Source organism: Telmatherina bonti, assembly GCF_933228915.1.
Source record: "Telmatherina bonti genome assembly, chromosome: 22".
Taxonomy (NCBI): Eukaryota; Metazoa; Chordata; class Actinopteri; order Atheriniformes; family Telmatherinidae; genus Telmatherina; species Telmatherina bonti.
In genome coordinates, this window is record NC_136631.1 from 13,785,955 (window position 1) to 13,807,957 (window position 22,003).

Genomic DNA, 22,003 nt, shown 5'->3' on the forward strand with positions numbered 1-22,003 from the left:
ATGTTCCTCTGACATGCACACGCTCATAATCAGTTTAACCCCATTAAGCTCATTAGGTCGGACCACCTGCCTGTCCGCTCTCTTTTCCTCACCGAGGACTTAGAGTCGGTCCAGAGTGGTGATTAAAAGTCAGACGGAGAAGGAGTGGTAAGCAAGAAGGGGGGTGATGAATATTTCATAAAGTATGTGGCTGATAGGATATAAATTATGATAGCTGGAATGGTTGAAAAAACAAAAATGTAGGACATTTATTTTCCAGGCTCCTCCAGCTCTGATTTTTTTTCTCTTTAATCAAAACTCTGAACTGAAACACTTCTGAATGGATTCTCCGTGGCCAAAGGTGTGTCATCCCCAAGGCTAACCTACTGTAAATCTCTGTGTCCAAGTTTATAAATAAAACCAAGCTGGCAGTGAATGTAGCACTTTTTAACCAAAGCTACTATATGATATGCCCAGCTTGTTCTAAAGACATGGCAACCTAATAAATGGCTTCCATGCTTTGGGAAGATTCGAGATTCCTTCACATAAACACACTTTTTCCTCATTTGACTTTTGTTTTAGCTCATAAAGCATCATCAAGGTGTCCAGACATAACAAGCACTAACAGTGCAAGGACAGCTGCAGCCTTAACTGAGACACTTTTATGTTTAGTTTTCAGCCACACAGTCAACACCTGGTGATCAGAAGACACTCTGCAAACACTGAAGGCAGTATAACTCATCAATACTTTCGTAGTTGTTTGTTTTCAGTGCCTTGATTTTGCTTTTAATGCCATCTAATTAAACTGAAATAGGTGTAATGCAGTGGTGTGGGTGGCATGGCTTGTTTACTGCATGTCTAGTGAGCGTAGAACGGTAAAGAACATGCTCATTATGATCCATTTGGAAATATGTACTCATTCAAAATGAATGGGTAGGTGCATCCAAACCTTTCCTCTGGTAGAGTTTCTGATGATTACACACACATAATGGAAACTTTCAGTTTCACTAACCTTGGAAAAAGCCAGTTAAAGTTGTTATTTTTATGATTATTAAAGGTTGAATGACTTCAGTAGTAGATATTCATCCTCAGCCTTGATCTGATGTCAATGTGTTGCATCTAGAGGCAGCTGGAGGCCCACCAGGAGGAGGGAATGGTGGTGTCTCACATGGTGGTGGCTGGGGTGGGCATCTGGATCGCATTCAGCTCTGGTTCCACACTGCGCCTCTTCCACACTGAGACCTTGGAGCACCTGCAGGACATAAACATTGCCACACCTGTTAACAATATACTACCTGGTAAGACTGAAAGCCGGTTAGCATAACGCATTAGCATGCAAGACTTGTGGAGTGAAAGTTATGGCAAAATGTTGGGACTTAGCGTTTTATAGTTTATTGTTTATTTTGAACAGTAATTAGATTATAACTCAAACATGAATATAAAACAACAAAGCAAACAAAATTAAGAGGTCACTCATGTGACGCAAAAAAATATATATAATATACAAGGAAACAATCTATATATTTGAAAAGGAGTAGGAAGAAGTGTAAAAACTATTAAATAGTTGAGTAGTTTGTTACATAAATTATTTTATATAACTCACAAATTACATAAATGTGTAGTTCTTCATCAAAAAAAAAATTCATTTTTTCATCACTGAATATCTGTAGTATAGATGTTTTTTGGCTCTTTGTTCCATCTTTAACATATTCTTACCTGTTTTACAAATGAAATTGGGGTGGATCTTACCATTTAGTCTGGAAATAGCCAGAAACAGCAACTGGTTTAAGGTGAAAGCTTTAAGGGCACCTTTCAACGGCGTCAGTGCCAGATTTGCTCTTCATAGAAATTGATCTGGATTCACATCAACATTTAGTGGCTTTTTTCTTTTGGCCACAGTCCACCTCTTCACCAAGGTGAAGGCAGACTGGCAAGACACTGCACAGCACTGATCCAACACCACCGCCTCGTCTCCGCCTTCATTTAAGTAACAAATGAATATGCACCGGTTACTTCATGCAGTCAAGGTTATAATTCTATTGGAGCTTGTCCACAGGAGGCAGTACAGGTAGTCCTGCAGCTGCCTGATTAAATTTCTGCTGATGTACATTTCTCTGTTGTAGATTATTCTAAACTAAAATTCCTTATATTGATATTAAAAGAAGTAATGGACCCGTTACACTCTGTCTTTAGGCTGACATCAAGGTGTGAAACCAGACAAGGTTCTGTCCACAGTCTTTAGGGTTTTGAAATGCTGTTTTGTTCCACTGGATTACACCTTCACCTCTTACTACGTCTCTGTTTGCCTCCTGTGTCCTCCACTGTCACTCAGCAACATGATCTCCATTCCTTAAAGGGTAAAGCACCTAACAGGCTGGCAAACTGTCTCAACAAAGCAAAGTTGGCCTCTCTTCTGATTTCTGATCTTGTGACCATCTAGTCAAAGTAAAGTGCCGCCCTGCATCTGTTTAATGTGATTCTGGTTACCTCACATTTCCAAATGGCCGCTTCACACAGGGTCTGTCAGAGATTAGCTGGCATCGGCGCATATTCCTGTTTAGTTTTTGTTATGACAAGGTTCTCCTGCTTTTTTCTGTTGAAAGTTTTTGAGCCTAAACAATGAACCAGAAGCTTCGTATTTTGTCTTTGCTCACGGGTTTCATAAAACAAGCTGCTGGCCTTGTCGAGTTGAATTTAAGGCAGCGTTGTGCACCACAGACGGCGCTGGAAAACCCAGACTGAATTTGAATGAAAAGTAGATAATGCAGCATTTCTTATAGCAAAGAACGAAATCTAAACCTGGACAGTAAATGTGCAGCTGAGCTACTGATTAACATGACTTTAAGTCAACGAGATTAAACAAAAAAACACAATGTAGACATATCAGAGGCTTTTTGCCCTTTGACAGACTTATGGCGATATTCTGGATAAGCATTACAAGTGAGTGCAGTCATTCGGAGAACTGTGGATAATCCCTACTTTGAAGAGGAATTTACTTCCATTACAGCATTGCATCACATTGGCTTACCTTAGCTCTGTGATTCCAGCTCCAAACCTGTCATTAACGTGTTCTGTTATCTGAAACGTGGTGTCAGAAGTGAGACAAATGAGCTGCGGCTCGCAGATCATTTAAGTCCAAATGGGCTTTTATATTGGAGAGCAAATATTTGCTTTTAGGGTTTTGAAGAAAAATGCGTCACTGTGTAAGCAGAGTGCACCTTTAAACCAGCTTGCATCATATCCAAATGTTTGGCGAATACGTCCCTTAGCACCAGGACTAGTTTTGTTACCATGGCGAATGTTGTCATTGCGATGGATAATCATACGTTTGGTGTTAGCAGTCGGTTGTGAAATGGGGGCAGCTTCCTGCCTTGTATGTTTAAGCCAAATGCTGCTGCTGTTGAGTTCAAATCATATGTTACCCTGACTGAAATCATGAGAGTGACCTGCTGCTTTGGATCTTGTAATCTGCAGCATTATATCAGCGTGACCCAAAAACACACAGAGTAAAACCAGGATTTTACATGTGGGGAGATTGTGTCTGCAGCTGGGAAGTTAGGATTTGTTCAATCCAATCAGCTGTTTTCAGTCCTTATTTTCCTCCTTAAAGCAGACAGCTGTGCTTTGCTTTGCATTTTATAAAAGCAAACTGAATCTTACTGCACTGAAATGTGGCTTTAAGTTAAGGATGTTTTGCGACGACTGTTGTTAAATCTGCGCTGTACGAATGATGTGATCTCCAGCTGTCTGCATTCTGCATTTTAGCCCCATTGCCAGTACGTTCATGAGCTCAGCTATGTGTCTGTACCGTCACTTTCTCATTTCCTTTTATTGCTTCAAAACAGCAAAGATATTCAGCGACACATCAGAAATATTTAGCTATAATGTAACAAAAGGGATGTGTTTGCTACATACTGATGGCTCTTCGCCTTGTCAGAGTGGCATGTAATAATTAGCAGAATCATCAGTAGTGGATGATTTAAATGTCTGCCAGAGCATCTATTAATTCAGAATCAAGAGCTGTCAAGCCTTAAAGACAAATAAACAACAAAAACACATCCCACTCATTTTGTATCCATGGTTACAAGTAGTCCTTCCGTGGTGCAGTGATAAACTGCATCCCCGCATCTTTCTCCTGCCTGCAGAGAAACTATCTTTACGGATCATTTAAATTTCCTTGAGGAAATCCCTAATTGCAAGTAAAAATGTTGGAGCTGAGCGACGGCTGGAAGTACGCACATTCTGCTGATGCTGTGGGAGAAAGTCACGATGAGGTCAAATGTTTAGTTTCAGTGGAAGAACTCTTTGTCTGGCAGATGTGGCTGATAAAAGCTGGAGGACTTCACCATCCTTATTAACTAATGGGATCCATGAAACCACAGAGGAAGCTGCTCCATGGTCAGATCAGCACATATGAAAGCTTTCATCCTCTGGGCCTCTCCATTCAGAGCTTCCTCTGATAACAGTATTAGCATTGTGGACTGAAACTTCGAAGTTTTCAGACTGTCGTAAACTCTAGCCAGGTTGTGTTATTTAGGAGTGTGTGTGTATTCTACCTGTCTGCCTCTTTGTGTTGTTTTCTCTTATTTATATTGTCCCAACCAGTGTTTTATCCCATCACTGCTGACTGCCACTGCAGAACAGAAAAATACCAAAAAAAAAGTGCAATTTCTACTCAGACTGTTGTGATGAGATCTACCAAACTGTTTGGACATGAGGCATAGCTGCAGTTGATGCATTTGATGCACAGAGAATGAGTCTTTCAACTGCAATTCTGTGTTTGAATAATGTTTATTTACAGATGTGCAGTAATGACATCAGAAGATAGCAAGAAATTGAATTAAACTGAAAGCAGATTTTTTCCAAATAGTTCATATTATTTTGTGAGCTCTAAATGAAATTACGGCTTGACAACCTGTTGGAGAAATTGTTATGAGTTTGGTTTGAATTAAGTATTAGACATATATGCATTGATTTGCTGTGATCCTGCTGTGTTTTGTGTCAATGCACAAAGCTTTCTTTAAGTTATATGATCCTTGTCTGGAATGTGCAGACAAAGTCTGAGACAGGAAGAGTTTCCTGCAGGGCATCTGTTTTTGTCAGCTGCTTGGTTGACCAGTTGTCTAAAGGTTAAAGGTAATAAAGTAATATAGTGAATGATTGATGCTTAGTGAGCTCAGTTTAGCTTCGGAGGAGAGAATGATTGTTTTCTGTGGTCTGCCCAGCAACTAGGAGGAGTTAAGCAAGGTTTATAATCGGGTGTTACTTCAGCATCTGCAGAGAGAGTTCTCTCTCCAAGCTCCAGCGTGTGCTTGTATTAGTTTATAATAAAATGTTCATTGTAAGAGGACAGTTGACTCTTAGATGTATTACAACTTCTCAAGACCAGAGTATTTTCCACCACAAACCCAATCAGACTCACGACTGATCCCGAATAACGACGTAACCACAAGAGATGGAGATACGGGGTGTTGTCCGCCGTGTGATTGCCTCTATCAATGCTGCATTGTTGGAGGCAGGAGGTGCTCTAGGTGGGGTTATCCTCCTCATGTTCAAGCATGTTGGAGCAATTCTGCCAACTCCCTGCTCTGCAGACACAAGTTCCTTATCCGAGCAGCAAACCCACACATGACTAATATGGTGTAATAGCAATCATTTGGGGGGAAAGTTGAAACCGCTAAATACATTTTTAAAGTAAATGAGGACATCCAATCCTCCTCGAGACAAGCACGTCGCCTGGTAGCAATAAATCCCTGTTAAAGACAAACTAAAGCTTCCCGAACTGGGATGATATCTCAGAGGATGGTGGCTAGCTTGGCTGCTGTGGTGAGGGTCCGGCTTTGTCTGCTGCTGTGACCTAAATATGCAGCCATGCATGGCCTAATGGGAGGCAGACATCAGGGGGTTTGTAAATAACACCTCCAGTTCTTTGTTTGTCCACCACCGTTGTTGCACACCTCGCAAAACGGATCAACGAACATCCTTTTCCACAGAGACGTACATGCAAAGCTAAGTCTAAGGGACTTGTGTGTGTATGTGTGTGCGTGTCTTTCTCTATATTTATCCATATCTAGATATATAGCTATAAATCACTTGCAAAGTTTTCTTCATGCCACCAATTTGTCCAGAAGTTTGGCTTTACTGGAGAATAGTATAGGAAGAAAGTCTGGCATGCAGCCACAGTGACTGACACAGCAATTACTCCCAATGTGCTGATGGGAGGTATTTCTAGACTGACTGAATAGCTGATACGGTGTATTTTTCTAATGTTTGGGATTTACTCCTCTCTCCTGCTGTTGAGTGTCAGAACTAAGTGCAGATCAAAGAGGTCCACTGGTGTAGGATCAGGTCCAGAGCCAGGCCCTGTTGACGTTCTCTCTGGGTTTATTTTAGTTCACCCTCTGGGCGGGGAACTCCAAATATTATGAAAGGAGGAAGTTGAGCAAGGCCCCTGACCAGGAGTCTGTGTGTTTCTCCTAACTTTGGGCCCTCATTAGAAGCACATGTGGGCAAGAGCTGGTGTTAAACTGTACCAGCCTGCCTATCTGGCAGGATTGTGGAAAGTATAGCAGCATGGCGTGTGTGTGTGTGCCCCCATGCACGGGGTCAGCTCTGCTGAGGGGATTCGGGAGGCAGACTGGCAGTAATTTTTCTCAAAGCCCAAGAGGATTAAACCGAGGGAGGAAATTCAAGTCAAGCTCTTACAGCAGTAATGACTCATGACAGTCTCGCCTCCCACATAGCAGACCTGAAAAAAGGCTGTTTTTGCAAAGAAACCCCAGATTCTTGTTACAATTAGAAAAATATGATTTGAAAAAGAAATATTTGGCCAGATTCCAGCTTTTGCATAGCTGATTCATGACGAAGCTGCCTAGTGAGGCTGGTCTAAGCTGAAGACAGAACTCTACAACAAGTCCCTTTGCATGCACTGTCAGCAAGCCTGACTTTGTTGTGCTCCTTCCTGAAAGGTGTTGTTCTCTTAACAATCACAGCTTTTACAGTCTGAAGAAGCTTCAGTGATTTTTCGGAACAAGAGGGGAAAGAAAAAGGTCAGGTCGGCATTGTCCCGCTGTAATTGCAGCAAGTTTTCTGAATAGAAGCCGAGCTTCTTCCTTAATTACAGCATCACGCTTCATTCATCCTGTTGCATAACACTTTTCTGTTTGTTTGTTTGACACAAAGCCGACCGTAATGGTGCTTTTTTTTTCCTTCTTTGTTCAAATGCTTGAAAAGGGCTGCTTTTATCCAAGCTCCTCTTCACGTTGCCCTGGAGACAAACCAGCTTTGAACATCATGGCTGCACAAATGCCACCATGTACAACAAACAGTACACACTTCCCTCCCTCCTGCACATTTTATTCCAGCCTGGTGAAGTGACCCATTAACTGTGCTTTTTTTTTGTTTTATTTCATTTTCAAGGAGACATTCTGCGTGGGAGGATTTATCTGCCAAGCACTGCTTTAGATGCTAAGATCAGCTGATTTACTCTAGAAAGTAAAGCAATATATTTAAGACTAAAGTGATGTTTTCTCTGCAGGAAACCAGCGAGTACTGGTGAGTAGTCTGCTGGTTTGCCACGGTCTGCTGCTGGTCGGGACCAACTTGGGAGTGATTGTCGCGCTCTCTGTCCCCAGACTGCAGGGCATCCCCAAAGTAACGGGTAACATATATTTTGTTTTTTTTGTTTTTTTTTTTGTTTGTTTTTTTTTTTTTCTCCAAAATTCTTCAAGATGATTTTTCCTAATGGTTTCCAAAGAGAAATGCAGGCAAACAGAGTTTGAAAAGCTGCAGTCAGGAAGTTTTAGGCCTCTTTTTTTCCTGACAAAACACATGAATTATTCCTTTCTTTGTGATACCAGCGTCATCATACACACAGTACACATAACAAAGTGAATGTGTTGGAATTAAGTTAGATTTTGCTCTTGTTACTGCTGTTACTGCAGGAATTCACTGAAGAGCTTGCTTTGAAGGTTAAATAGATTTCTTTTATAGCTTTCTGTTTTCTATAGCTTCCATCCATCTACTTTTTATACCGCTCAGTCCAATTCAGGGTGGAACTGGAGCCTATCCCAGCAAGATAGGCGAGAGGCAGGGCACACCCTGGACAGGTTGCACAGGGCCTCACTTGCATCTTTCCTCGCTATTTCTATTCTTACATGAGAAGTAGTCCAAAGAAACAGCTTGAAATTTGTCTCCATTTCCCCCCAAAGGAGAAATGTGTTTTTGCCTCATTTGGAACGCTTGCTGGAAGTTTATCTCTGACCACTTGCAGATGAATATTTGCAGTTTTAAACGCAGGGGACGGTGCACTGAATCATAGAGCAGACTTGCAACGTATTGATCCTGGATTTCTCCATTTTATCAAGGTCAGAGTAACATTTGAAGAGAATATTTGGTGTCTGTACTGTGACCTGTCCTGTTGCAGCAGTGCGTGCCCACCATAGACCGTATATAAAAAAGATGGACAGGGCCTCCATGACGTCACACATAGGTTTCTGAAGAGCTGAATTGAAGCTCTGTGGGCGGTTCCTACCATCGCCATCTTGGGCACAAATATAGGCAAAAAGGTGGAGCTAAGAGGGGGACTGTGAGGTTCATGGTGGATTATTGATATCGAGCGAACTCACGGCTTTCTGTAGCAAAGAGCTAACCTGGAGATAACAGGAGCTGACCTGCTAACGGAGCTAAGCGTGCTAATTGTAAATCACGTTGTTAAATGGCTAAAAACCGCGGTTGTTCTATGTTCTTCTTACTTGGAGTGGGAGTTCGGGTACCTGTCAATCAAAAGGACACGCCCCTAAATATGCCAAATTTCAAGATTAAATTACTTTTAAACGGGTTAGAAAAAAATTCACTCCCCCCACGGTTGTGATGAAGGTAAACCTGATCTATTAAACCGAAAATGGATTTTTGAACCAGGCTGTAAACATGTTTATTTCTGCTGTGAAGTTGGTCTTTTTAACATGGGAGTAAATGGAGATTTGCTCTGTTTTGCAGCCCCTGGCGGATGAAGGGGGAACTGCAGTTTTATGCACTTCCACATAGGCTTCACTTTTAACCACCGGAGGCGCCGTCTATCATTCATAAACGGTCTATGGTGCCCACCAACAGCACATTGTGGACTCTACAACTAAATGATCACTCAGCTGCTGCTTTAGCCACTAGATTAGGCTTTTCTGTGACTTCTGCAGTTTCCCCAAAATAAGACTGAAGTTAAAAGGTCTGAGTGGTCAGAGCAGAACTTTTTTACCCTTTTAAAGGTGACCTCTTTAAAGGGTAAAAATTACACTTAAATGCGATGTAGCATGAGTTTTTCTATAAGCAGTCTCACAACTTTTTTTTAAAATCATATTTATTTATTGGTTTTTAACTTTTTCACAAAGTTTGTAAAATGTCCTGGATTAATGTTTGACCTGTTCTTAGGTCGAGGTATGGTGTCGCTACACGCACATATCGGACCTGTCAAGTTCCTCACCATGGCTGCCGCGGTGTGCAACCGCCCGTCTGGCCCGCCATCTTCCAGCCATTCTTCGTTCCAGCCCATAGAGTCACAGGATGCAGAGTCCACTCAACCCTCTTTGGATTCAGCTTCAACTCCCCCTCAGGGACGAGGTGTTTGGTTGGGAGAGGTGGGCTGCACCACCATGGCTCTCCAGGACTCTCTTTCATCCTCATCGTGCGGCTCTTTAGCCCTCTCGCAGGGATCTCTGGAGCACGGGCCAGAAGATGGGGCACTTTATGACGTGCTTCATGACCCAGCCCATCAGCAGAGGGGACGCCGCTCAAGCAAGGTGGATGTCAGCTCTCTGCTGGTGGTATCTGGAGGTCTGGGCCATCGCAGAGTCAACAAAAAGACCAAACAGTCTCGCCATGAGGACACCACTTCCACCATCATGATCTGGCAGATCCCATTACTAAACATGTGACCCCAGCACTGCATCCATGGGTTAATGAAAAACATTTGACATACTTGCATAGAAATCATTCATTTTTGCTTTTATGTTTTTTGGGGCTCAGTCAAAACAACTAAATGTGTTATTTAAACCCGGACTTGTTTGGGCATTCTCACAATATTCCTAACTTGTAAAACAAAGGATGAATGAAACTTCTCAATCATGATGAGCGGCGGCGCAAACAGCAGCTGCCGACCAGTCAAGGAAATACTGTACTTACTGAGAATATTTAGAAAACACCGAAAAGTCTCTAATTTTGTTCTATAACATGGCTAATGCATGTAATCTCCATCACTTGTGCCATATAGTTTGTACACGACTGCAGTATTTAAAGGATTGAAAACAGAAATGGGAGGGCGAACCTGCTTGGAAAGCTTGTTACGTGATGACTTGGCTTTGAAACTGTGAGATTTTTATGAGATTGGAGCTGCAGTAGGTTTTCAGAAGAGACGTTTACATGATCTGTCAGCCAGAGTTGTAAGTTCGTAGTGCAACATCTCCGGAGTGGATGCGTGTGAGGTCAGAGTTCGGAGAGAAGCTGGTTTATAGGGAATCGATGAACCGCTAGATCAGCTCGTATGGCGCTCCAGATCTTCTGTAAACAGAAAAGGGAATGAAAATGGAAATGAAATGCAAACAGCTGAAGGTTTCAGGGCGTTCCTGGCTGGCCAGGCTTCTATTCATAAAGGGAGGGAGATGAGGGATCACCAAGAGATTGTGTCTTCTTTCTTTTTGTCCTTAATGCACCATTATATCATGTAAGGAAACAAAAAAGATTTATACTTTTGTCACTCATGTGTACTTATGTATATTAACAAATCCATAAACGTTTTATTAAGCAGACTTGTGGATTCATTTGAAGTACATTTTCAAAGCATGTAACCATTTCTGTGATCTGTGGAGGGTTTTTTTTAAATTTAAAAAAAAAAAAAAATTTTATTACTCATTCATTCAAACATCTAATCTATCATGTTTTAGTCTGTATTTAATAATCACTGACTTGAAACTTATCAGCAGTTTTAATCCAGATTTGGATCATGCAACATGCAGGAGAAGTAGCAGAATTTGCAGATAGATGAAGAAGTGAGCGTGTCAGCGAGGCTCTTTCTCTTTCCTCACTCCAACCTTGTACTCCTCTGTGATTGTGTGCAGCAATCAGTACATGCCAGGACTAGCAATGTGCCTGAGGGGCCGCAGGAACTGAGCCTGATACAGCTCTTCCGGGATTTCTCCTGCTGCCGAACACAGTGGGTCAAGACTCTCTCTTCCAACGCCCACGTCTGCTGTTGTGCAACCATCTTTCACTATGATCAGTTGGAACATAACCGACAAGATGGTTTCAGCTTTGAGTTGTTCCCACGCTACAACTCGCTGCATCCTCTGCTAATCTACAAAAAATGATGTCATCAGATCTGTTTATGGAGGTGTGCAACACATGAACTTGAACCCGACAGGATCGTCCTCCTGCAACCGGCTGCTGACATCATCCAGTCTCACTATACTCACTTTAATGCAGTTCTCAGATTGCCTCACACTTCTGTCACTACCAGGCTTTTGTTTTTCCCTTTTGACCCTGTGGTTTCCATGACTACACATTTTGTAGCTTGTATCACTCCTCAGAACAGCCTTTGTTGCTGTTTGACATGAAAGCTTCCTCGCTGCATGCCCTCCATGTCACAGGGCTGATAGTTGTGTGATTCCCCTCGCGGTGGCGCTTCTCTATTTTTAAATCTGAAGGCTGGTTGTTGAGACGGTCTCAGTGGAGAAAAGGTTATTATGGATCTATTTTTTTTCTCCCCCTTTTTAACCGGCTGCTGCCTTGTGCGGTTGTGCATTGGAACAAGCCTTATATTATTTTTGTGCTTTAACAAGTTCAAGTAACCCTTTGTTTTGTTTTGTTTTATCATATAACAGCTGCTACTTTCAGCTTCATCTCTTTCTGCACCCAGAAGGAAAATGTGACTCATATTTGCAGGATATTGTTAAACTTTTTAGGTTTGATCTACCCAGAGCACTGCTGCACAGAACTATAGGGAGCACTGGAAATATATTCCTAAATGCAGAATGTCTCCATTTTCAGCACACAAATGGATCTGGCAGCTTGGAAAACGTGTGTGTTAACAGGGTAGCATCTTAAATCCCCCTGACCTCCCCCCCCCCCCCCCCTGTCGCTCATCGTGGTACCTAGAGATGATGCGTGAAGGAATGTCGCATCTGTGGGATGCGTTCCCAACAGATGGAGCCTCGCGCTGCGACGTGGAGGGTTAACGCCGTCCGAAGTGGGCGTGGTTTACATCAATAATAACCGCCTCACTTTTGTCAGCTGTGGAGGAGAAAAGGATAAAGAAAAACAAAACCAAGGTCCGAACAGAGGTGGGATCAAGCCTCGCTACTGTCCGCTCCTGTTGGCAGGAGGAAAACACGCTGGATGCGCGCGCCAGAATCCACGAACACTTGGAGGAAATTTTGACGCCTGATCTGAAGGAGGTGCGACGATGAGTGAGTGATCGCTCGTGCGTCCTGCCTCTACTACGTACACCCCCCCCCCCCCTACCCCCTACAGCTGGTTTCAGATCAGGAGCGGAGAAAACGGCACTTCGGTGTGTGTGTGTGTGTGTGTGTGTAGATGCGTGGACTGGTGATGAATGGGTGGGATAAACCGTGTGAAGGAGTAAACTCGTCCGGAGGATCGCGAGCTGGCTGCTTCACCAGGACTGCCTTACGTAACTGAGCTTTGTGGAGAGGCTGGCAGAGAAACGGCACCGACCTGTTTAATCACGGCGACGACGCGCAGGTATGCCACGTTTATTTCGTTTCCACATTTTGGATTCAAACATCGTTCATATTTTTTGCACAGTAGCTTCAAATATTTCTGTCCCTTTTATTATTCCAATGAATCAGCTGTTTTTTCGTCGTTTGAATGTCAAGAAATGAGGATGCAGAAGTTGTTGTTTTTTTTTTATATATATATCATTACAAAACGTCCTGTACGCATAATATGTGACAATATCTGCGATCAAAGCGACACCATTTGCGCATGCGCTCTGGATGTGTCCAGATTATCACATATAAAGGACAGGCAGGGTGATTATTGTAGTAGGTCAGACAGTTTGCAGCCACTAGAAGCTGTGTGCTGGTATTGACTTCTTGCTAAGCTGCAGATGTTCCTGTTGGACGTCTGGGTCTAAAGGTTACTAAATTACTACAGGAGGGAATTACTCTGTGCACAAGGAAACAGCAGCACTATTTGATCTAATTTTTCTGATTCTTCAAGATGTTTGTTGTCAGAGAAAGGGCGCCCCTTAGAGATTGGGGACGTCTTAACAGCTTTTTTTCTCCCCTCCTTTGCTTAAATTCCCTCCTTGTTTTCCTTCCATATAGGTGCAGAGAACAGTCCCAAGTTTGTTCCTTCACTCAGCATGAGCAGAGAGGACGCTGTCTCCCGCCGCCAGTGAGCTCAGTGAGATGAATGAGGGCCACAGGCAAAGTGGAGGGGCTGTCGCTGTGGAGGCAGACGCCTTCCTCCACACAGTGAACCCAGACCTTGTTACACTTACTGACAAAAACAGGAACCTATGTCCAGGTTTTGTCCAGGGATTCCTTCAGGATGACCAGGATTTCAGCTCTCCTCTAGTGTTTGAGAAGGAATACCTTCTGGATGGGAGACTGATGGAGAATAACCACATTGATCATCAGAAAGAAAACAGCTCATATGTTTTAAGAGCTGATCAGTTTCGCCTTTCTAGCATCGAGGAAGGTTCAGATGTCCCGCCTCATGCTGACTCTGCTTTGTCCAATCCTGTAGCCGGCCTGCAACAAAATTGTGCAAGCAGTGAAATCCACAATGGAGCAAGAGCAAAAGTGTCTTTCAGTGCAGATTCCTCCGTGTGCATGCCCGGCCAAGCCAAACAGGAAACCGATTGGTCTCTTCTCAAATCCAACCTTGAACGCAGAGACAGCCGCCAGGAAGCTGAGAACGCACAACCTAAAAAAGAGCCTGATTTAGTCATCGAAGTAGGCGGGCAGACCATCAACGCTCACAAGTCTGTCCTTGCAGAGAAGAGCGATTACTTCAAAGCACGGCTGTCACGCAACATCCTGAAAGTGAAGGGCATGAGTTACAAGACTTTGTCTACCTTGATAGACTATATTTACACATCTCAGATAAGTGTAAGCAAAGACAATGTTGTTGATGTCATCACGGGGGCTAAAATCCTCCAGATCCCCTGTGCCGTCCAGGCAGCTATGGACTCCATGTCTGAACAAGTCACAGCAGAAAACTGCTACGAGATTCTGACCATCGCCAAGAAGCAGCGACTCAGTGAACTAAAGGAGACGGCGTATGGATTCATGAGCGACAACTTCCTCCAGATCCTCAAAGACCCTGCCGTCTACGGCCGTCTGACCGGGTCTGAGCGAGATCTGATTCTGAAGAAGAGAATGGAGGGGAGGAAGACTCTGATGGTTGCAGAGATAAATGATGTGTTCGATCGAGTTGGAAGCCGGCCTCCAAGTCGCTGTGGCAGCCGACCACAAAGTCCTCTATCTGTAGGGTCTTTGGAGGAGAATCACATGATTTACTGCTTTTATGAGGCAGAAAATGACTGGCGACCCTTGACTGCGATGCCAGAGGACATAAACACTAAAGGGTGCGGGATCTGCACCATGTACAACTACCTGTTTGTGGCCGGTGGAATAAAGGGCTACGGGGACAGAGGCAAGGTCTCAGACAAGGTCTTCTGTTACAATCCCATAACCAACCGCTGGGCAGAGGTCAGACCTCTGAATCAGGCACGTGCCCAGCTAAAGCTTGTGTCCATGGACGGCTACCTATACGCCATTGGAGGGGAATGTTTATTTACAGTGGAAAAATATGACCCTCGAATGGACCGCTGGACAACAGTTGCCCCCTTGCCCAAGGGAGCCTTTGCAGTGGCCCACGAAGCCACCACATGCAGCGGAGAACTCTATGTTTCAGGAGGCTCTCTTTTCTACCGTCTCCTCAAATTTGACCCCAAGCGGGACGAGTGGCAGGAGTGCCCCTACAACAACAGCAGGAAGAAGTCGACCGACATGGTGGCGCTGAAAAGCTTCATCTACCGCTTTGACGTGAACCGTGAGCAGGGCATCAACGTCTTTAAGTACAACACCATTGTGAAAATGTGGCACGACTGTGCCTCACAGAGGCTCGGGAGTCATTTACCCTTCAGGTGTGCCGTTATCGGGAACTGCATCTACTGTGTGAACAAAAGTCAGACTCTCCAGTTTGTGGTGGAGGAGGAGAACGCCTACTTCATCGAGGAGGCGCTGAAGGCGCCAGTGGAGGCAAAGGGTGTCCTTTATCCTTTTGTTCTCAGTTTGCCTGAAAAGCCAGAAAAAGTTGCGTAGGGTGTGTGTTCATGTGCGTGAGTGTGAATCAGAGTAACATAAGAGTTTGTCATTTATCAAAACCGCAAAAAGCAGAAGACCTTATATACACTCCTCAATGTCAGCTTTTTATCTCAGTGTCTCATTGCCTGCTTGCAATGGAATGTGTGTGTATTTGCATGGCTATTTAATGCATCTACAGCCTTAAAGGAAAGCTGTTTTTTATATGTTAAAATGGAACAGTATTTGGAAGTGACTGTAGAGATAAAGACAAGATGAAAGTGATTTTTTTTTTCATGTGTTCACTTTTGTTTGGTGCACTTTTGTAATTGCAGATAGAATAGACATTTAGTACATAAATAGCTGAATGGTGATGTTTGTAATAAAAGAAAGTTGTTGAAAATTGCATTTAAAAGACAATGGAAGCTGTTTTAATGTGCTTTATGAATGATGCAACACAAGCTCTATGCAAAAGGAGTTCGAAAGCACAAGTCTGCTGTAATACTGCTATTTATCAGTTACTGTGCGTGGAATCTGGCTGGAAGGAGTACAGTATCTTCTTAAATTTCCTCTGCACAGGGTTTGATTTAACCCAAGACACACAACAGTCACTTAAAGCAAGCCAACGACGACATCCTCCCTTGAGGGCAGCCAAGGTCTTGTTGAATATGTAATGCTTTAAGATAATTTTCTCAGTTGAGCTCAAATTTTCTATTTTTCGTAACATCAGAAAACTGAACACATGATTAATAATACATAAATGACTTATATTTTTACATTAACAACATGTTTTACTTAGGGGGCACAATAAATAGTCATTAGTGTCTCTATTAAACACATTTGCCAAAGGTAGCTGTTCAGTCAGGCTGGATTAAAATAAGGAAAAAAGTTATTTGGTGTATTAAATACATTATGAAAAAGGAATTTCTTCAACTCAAAACTGACACAAGTGAAAGCCAAAAGCAATATCAGTCTTAAGGAGAGAAGTCTCATGCTAGTTCTGAAAAATGTATGAAGTCTTTGCTGTTACTCTAACCTGACCTGTTTAGCTTTTTTTCAGTGCTTCCAGGTCAAGTGTTTGATCGAATGCTATGGAACAGTCAATTATTTGCCTTTATTGGCTCCAGAAACAAAGATTTCATAGTCTTATGACACTAATAAGCCATGCTGTTTTGCATTAGTGCACAATAATACAATTTTCCAATAAATTATCTTTTTATTTTTAGATATTTTGCAGTATTTGTCTGCTGCTGCAATCATGCTGTGGAAGTTTGCGACGAAGCTCGTGCTGATATGTTCTTGGAACAGAATGCTTAATAATGCTTGTGGAGGTGTGAAACTGATTCAGGTTTAATGGATGTGGTTTTGACATTCTGCTGGATAAAATCTGTGTTTTTGTGAGCTTTTTGTAAGGATTTTGGCGGTTGGGGATCTGCTGCTGTGATGAGCTGTGAAGTAACTCAGTGCAAGGCTTCCAATTCATGGTATTTGGAGTGGACTTTTAAACAAGCTGTTGGATAATGCATATCAGTAAAAACGAAGTGCTTCAAATAAAATACCTTGTGTCTGAAAATGATCTTATTTTTTTATTCATTTTCTTTTTTACTTTAGGCCTGTGAAAAGTGCTGCTACCTTATCTAGCAATAAACAACACTGCCATCTAGTGGACACAAAGTGTAATAGAACCCAGTACACAAGCTATTGTGTTAGCAGGAAACCATCCCAAACATTTGAAAAGCTTGTTTTCTGGATGTTTACTGTCAATAAATTTAGAAGAATTGATGTAATATTTCTTAAATTACAACCTTAAAGTGACAGGTTATTTCATCATAAAATATATGTGACCACTATCTTTTCTTTTCAACATAATTTAAGATGTTTTTTTTTTTAATTATTATTATTATTACATTACTTTATAATTAATTCACCACAACATTATATAATTGATACTGCATTTATTATTTATGATCATAAGTGAGACTGCATGTCAACTTCCATTCATCCATTTTATGTTGTTTAAAAGGTTATTCGGGCCACATTTTGAGCAGATTCCCCGACCTTTTTTTTTTTTTTTTTTTTTTTTTTTTTGTCTCCCAGCCACCCCCTCCATGTTATTTCATGGGCAATGTTCCCAAGCCAGTTGAGCAACATATTCTGTCCAGTGAGTCCTAAATGTGCCCCAAGGCTAATGTTAGGGTAAAAACCTACTGAAACCTAGTTACAGGAGCAGAAAAATACCTTCAAATTGCAAAACACAAACTTGTAATAAAATCTCAGTTTAAAAAAAAAAGGGGGCGTCCTTAAATGATGTAAAGAGAATACAAATTGCAATATTTTGCTAAACTAATTGTTTTAGTTTTCGGAAAATATATATACTTGATGCTGGCATGTTGCTTTAAAAACCCCGTTAGATGAATTACAGGTAAGTGACATCATTTTGTGTCTAAATAAAAAATAATTAAATAAAGAAATTATCCCAGAGTCCAAGTTTTGAAAATCTGTAAATAGTTTAGCAATTTTGGAACATTTCTAAACTTAAATTACTGAAGAACTTTATGATTTCACCAAATCAAACCAAACTTTATAACGTTATAAACTTTATTTATAAATTCACATGACTATAAATGATGGCATTATTCATCATCTATGGTATATAATATCTCAGAAAAATTCACAGAATAAAGTTTAGCACCACCATTTATTTGTTAATAATCCTAAATTGTTATTTTTCTGTAAATTTTCAGAATTCCTGAATTTATACAGTCTCTGTTTGACTTCAGCTATGACCAGACACACTCACTGTCTTTGTTTGCAGATTTGTTCACTCCTCCTGATAGTTTTTCCTTGTTATTCCAGCACTTAAGATGATATCTCTGTAGGAATAAAATATTTATTTGATCATTGCATTTCAGTGAGACTCAGATAAAGTAACCCTGTGGTTTTAACCCTTATTTACGTTTGGTGAAACACATTAAATCATTTATATGTGAATTTACAATAAAGGAAGGAAGACGGTGTCAGTTTTTCATACCATAAGCAGTCATTTTTTAAAACACATCATTTGAAGACGTTAATTCCTTTTCTGTTTATGTGCAACCACATAGCAGAATAATATGATTACATAAAACATTTGTGATCTGCATTCTCATTTGTTATCATGTTTCATCACTAAATGACTTTTATGTGGCTGTGTTCATGCAATCACTTGCATTGATCTGTTGTCTGCACTTCCTGTATTTCTTATTCCCTTGTTGAAACACTGGAGGGCAGTATGAGCTTAATGGAAAGAATGGAAACGCTACAGCTGCTTTTCCACCTCATCTGTAGATGTGTGCATCTTCTCTTCATGCTGCAGCTCTATATAGTCATATAGACAACACACAACAGTCAGATGCTCTGATATATTATATGATGGTGTCTCCATGTGATTCCTTCAGATGTTTATATAAATTGTTCTTTAAATTTTTTGTAGATATTATATTGTTAAAGTCAGCTATGAAGTCTTTATTTTCTGTTAAATACATTTCCTTTAACTATTGTATTGTAACATTAAGAGAGGGATAAATGTGGGCATTTGACCAGAGCTTTTAAACTGCTGGTGTTACAGATGAAGGTTACCTGCAAACTTAAATGCTGTTTTATAAGGTAGTGGTGCTGAGATCAGAAGACCTAAATGCACTGACTGGTAGCATCAAGTAGCTATAACACACAGACTACAACCCCAATACCACATAAATAATGGTGCGATGTTGCATAAAATGTGGATAAAAATAAGGATGAGATGATCACTAAATTTTCAGAAAGCAACACATGTCAAACGAGTGGACATGTTTACTTCATGTTAGAATCCTCTCTGTAATCATCTGGGAACTGGGGAGACTACTTGCTGGACCTGGCACAGTGCTGTCCCAGTGTGTTTGTGGAACAGGGGTTGTAAAAGGTTAAGCAAGATGTTGGATGTGGGAGATAATTTGACATTCATTTCTGGTGAGCTCAGCTACAAAAAAAAAAAAAAAAGGCATTTCATAAATGATATTTAACAGTAACCGTACCTGCAGCATGGAGGATTTAAATAAATTAATCTGTTAAGGTCTTCATTCATGCAAATGACCTTTTAACCACTAACATTTGTTTTAAAACAGCTACATGTATAAAATATGAACATTTTTGTTCCCACAGACCTGATGACTGAAATGAGCTATAACAAGGCTGGAGCTCCATCATACCCTCTGTATGGCTGTCGAGGTGAAGCCCATGCAGTTTATCTGCTCTTTTTTGACTAAACACATACGTCCACTGGTAACTTTATTAAATCCACCCTGTTATTACCAGGTTGGACCCCTTTTTGCCTTCAAAAGTTCCTTATTCTTTGTGGCTTGGATTCAACAAGGTGTTTGAAACAGAGATACCTGCTCCATACTGACATGACAGCATCACACATTTGCTGCAGATTTGTAGCTGCACACCCATGATAATCTCCCGTTCCACCTCATCCCTAAGGTGCTCTGTTGTATTGAGCTCTGATGACTGCAGAGGTCATTGGAGTAAAAGTTTTGAACACTTTCATGTTCAAAAACAACTTTAAGATGATTAGAGCTCTGTGACATGGTGGAAGAAACCATCAGAGGATGCTACTTCGTGGTCCTAAAGGGATAAATGTGATCAGTTATAGTTGATCAGGAAGGTTGTAGCTGTTAAACAAAGGTCAGTTGGTACCAAAGGGCTGAAAGTGTGCCAAAAACATATACCATAAACTATTAAACCATCAGCAGCCTGAACTGTTGATGGATTCATGTTGTTTTTCACTAAATTCTTTCCCTACTGTCTGAATGTTGCAGCTGAAATGGAGACTCATCAAACCTGGCGACATTTTTCCAGCTTCTACTGACCAGTACTGGTGAGCCTGTCTGATTGTAGCCTCAGTTTCCAGTTCAGCTGACAGGATTGGCACCCAGAGCTGTTTGTAGCTGCTGAACCTCATCTGCTTCAAGGTTCGATGTGTTGCCACTGATGCTTTTCTCCAACCAGTCCGCTCATTCTCCTCTGACCTGACAACAACAAGGCATTTTCATCCACACAAATGTCACTGGATAGTTTTTATTGTGACTGTTCTCTTTAAACCACAGATATGTTTGTCCATAAAAATCCCAACAGATCAGCATCAACCATTCCATGCTTGATGCTTAGTTTGAACTTCAGCACAGCTACTTTAAACATGTCTACATGCGTAAATGCACAGAGCTGCAACCATCTGATTGGCTGATCCGCTGATCACACAGCCGCCATGCGTTAACAATCAATGGAACAGGTGTACCATTACAGAGGCCACCGCACATCAACACATCTTCTTCGATGGAGTGTTCTTTAAAGGTAAGCAGGCTGCCCATTGCTTCAACCAACCTTGCTTTTCTTATGGAATACTAGTTATATTTGCATAACTGGGTTTAGTCATGTACACACCTCCCACCTTGTTCTCACCTACAGCTAAATCTAGTTAAGATCCATCTGAATCTGATTTTAGACATTGGAGTGCAGCATCACTTGATCTCACATCTCGAAAGAACGCAGATAACAATACGAGCACTGCGTCATATGATAAGCTGCTCCATCGATGAATGGCTTGTAGCAGCTTCTATTTCAGTCAGAGGAAGGGGGGAAGGCGGGGAGTGGGTGACATTTTGCTTTTAATTTCCAGTTGATTATGTGTGATTATGTGGTAAAACAGCAAACTTGTACCCCTTAAGAGAGACAGAGGCGACCGCAAAAGGCTGGAAATTAGAATCACAAGAGAGAAGTGTGGCCTGAGGAGAAGCATCGTGTAATGGGCTTTTCTGTATCCACCCTGCACTCTGTCATTTCTGCCATTTGGAAAATACAGAATTATTTACACCTTCAAGGCAACTCATCTGAGCTGCACATCAGTCAATTAGTAAATCAGAAATTTTCTGTGATTCCAGTTTAGCGTGGAGTCCTTGGCTCCCTTTGCCCACCCCCACCCCCTTTAGTCTCCCATCTTGACAGTGACAAATTACTCCTCTGCTTGGCGAGATTGAAAATTAAAAGCATTTAAAGTTGCTCATGCATTTATGCTAATGAGAAATTCAGCGATGATTTGCATGCGAAAGAGGCTAGTCTGAGAACTCATCATTGCCCCCGCCACCTCCACCCTTGCATTTCTTTAGGCTCTTTATCTTTTTTTAAAAAAATTCTTTACATGTTAGCAAAGAGGAAAATTTCAGCGTATAAATAGTCTAAGCATGGGACATTTTGCCAGCATGCAGCACATACAGGACTTTGCATTGTTACCTAAGAGCATCTTTGTGCTGTATTTATGCCGTTATCCATCCCACCCCCCAGGAAGCCATTCAGGCAAATTGGGTCATTGTGTCTGCATTTTCACATCATCCTGCAGAAAGAAGCACCACAAACATAATGACATCGTGCACTTACTGCTCACACTATCTCCTGACTGCATGCAGATACAGGATGCAGTGCAGCAATGCAAACTTTTAAACCGTGGACATAATTCTGTTGACATAATCTCCTAAAGTCTAATGTAAAAATGTTTGTTCAGATGAAAAAAAAAAAAAAAAAGGGGGGGGGGGGCTTTGTTTTGTAATAAACATGTGCAGAACACTTTGGAACCTGGAGGATTAAAACTCTGCGCCGATTTGTTTTCCCCCCATAAAGCTCCTTCCAAGTCT

General features: G+C 41.6%; 2 protein-coding genes across 3 annotated transcripts in view; both read left to right on the forward strand.

Moving 5' to 3' along the window:
• The window catches only part of arhgef10 (Rho guanine nucleotide exchange factor (GEF) 10), a 48,524-nt gene extending 37,751 nt beyond the window's left edge, over nt 1–10,773 (forward strand). For both annotated transcript variants that reach the window (XM_079262098.1, XM_079262099.1), the window contains 3 exons: nt 1,103–1,277; nt 7,517–7,639; nt 9,403–10,773. In XM_079262098.1, coding sequence (XP_079118224.1) covers nt 1,103–1,277; nt 7,517–7,639; nt 9,403–9,905 — 801 coding nt within the window. In that variant the 3' untranslated portion in view covers nt 9,906–10,773. The remainder of the gene's footprint in view (nt 1–1,102; nt 1,278–7,516; nt 7,640–9,402) is intronic.
• Nucleotides 10,774–13,397: 2,624 nt separating this feature from the next.
• Nucleotides 13,398–15,410, forward strand: kbtbd11 (kelch repeat and BTB (POZ) domain containing 11; the record flags this gene model as incomplete). Its single annotated transcript, XM_079262719.1, has 1 exon — nt 13,398–15,410. One exon carries the CDS (start codon nt 13,398–13,400, stop codon nt 15,318–15,320), a length of 1,923 nt encoding a protein of 640 aa, XP_079118845.1. The 3' UTR covers nt 15,321–15,410.
• Between the last annotated feature and the right edge of the window lie 6,593 nt (nt 15,411–22,003).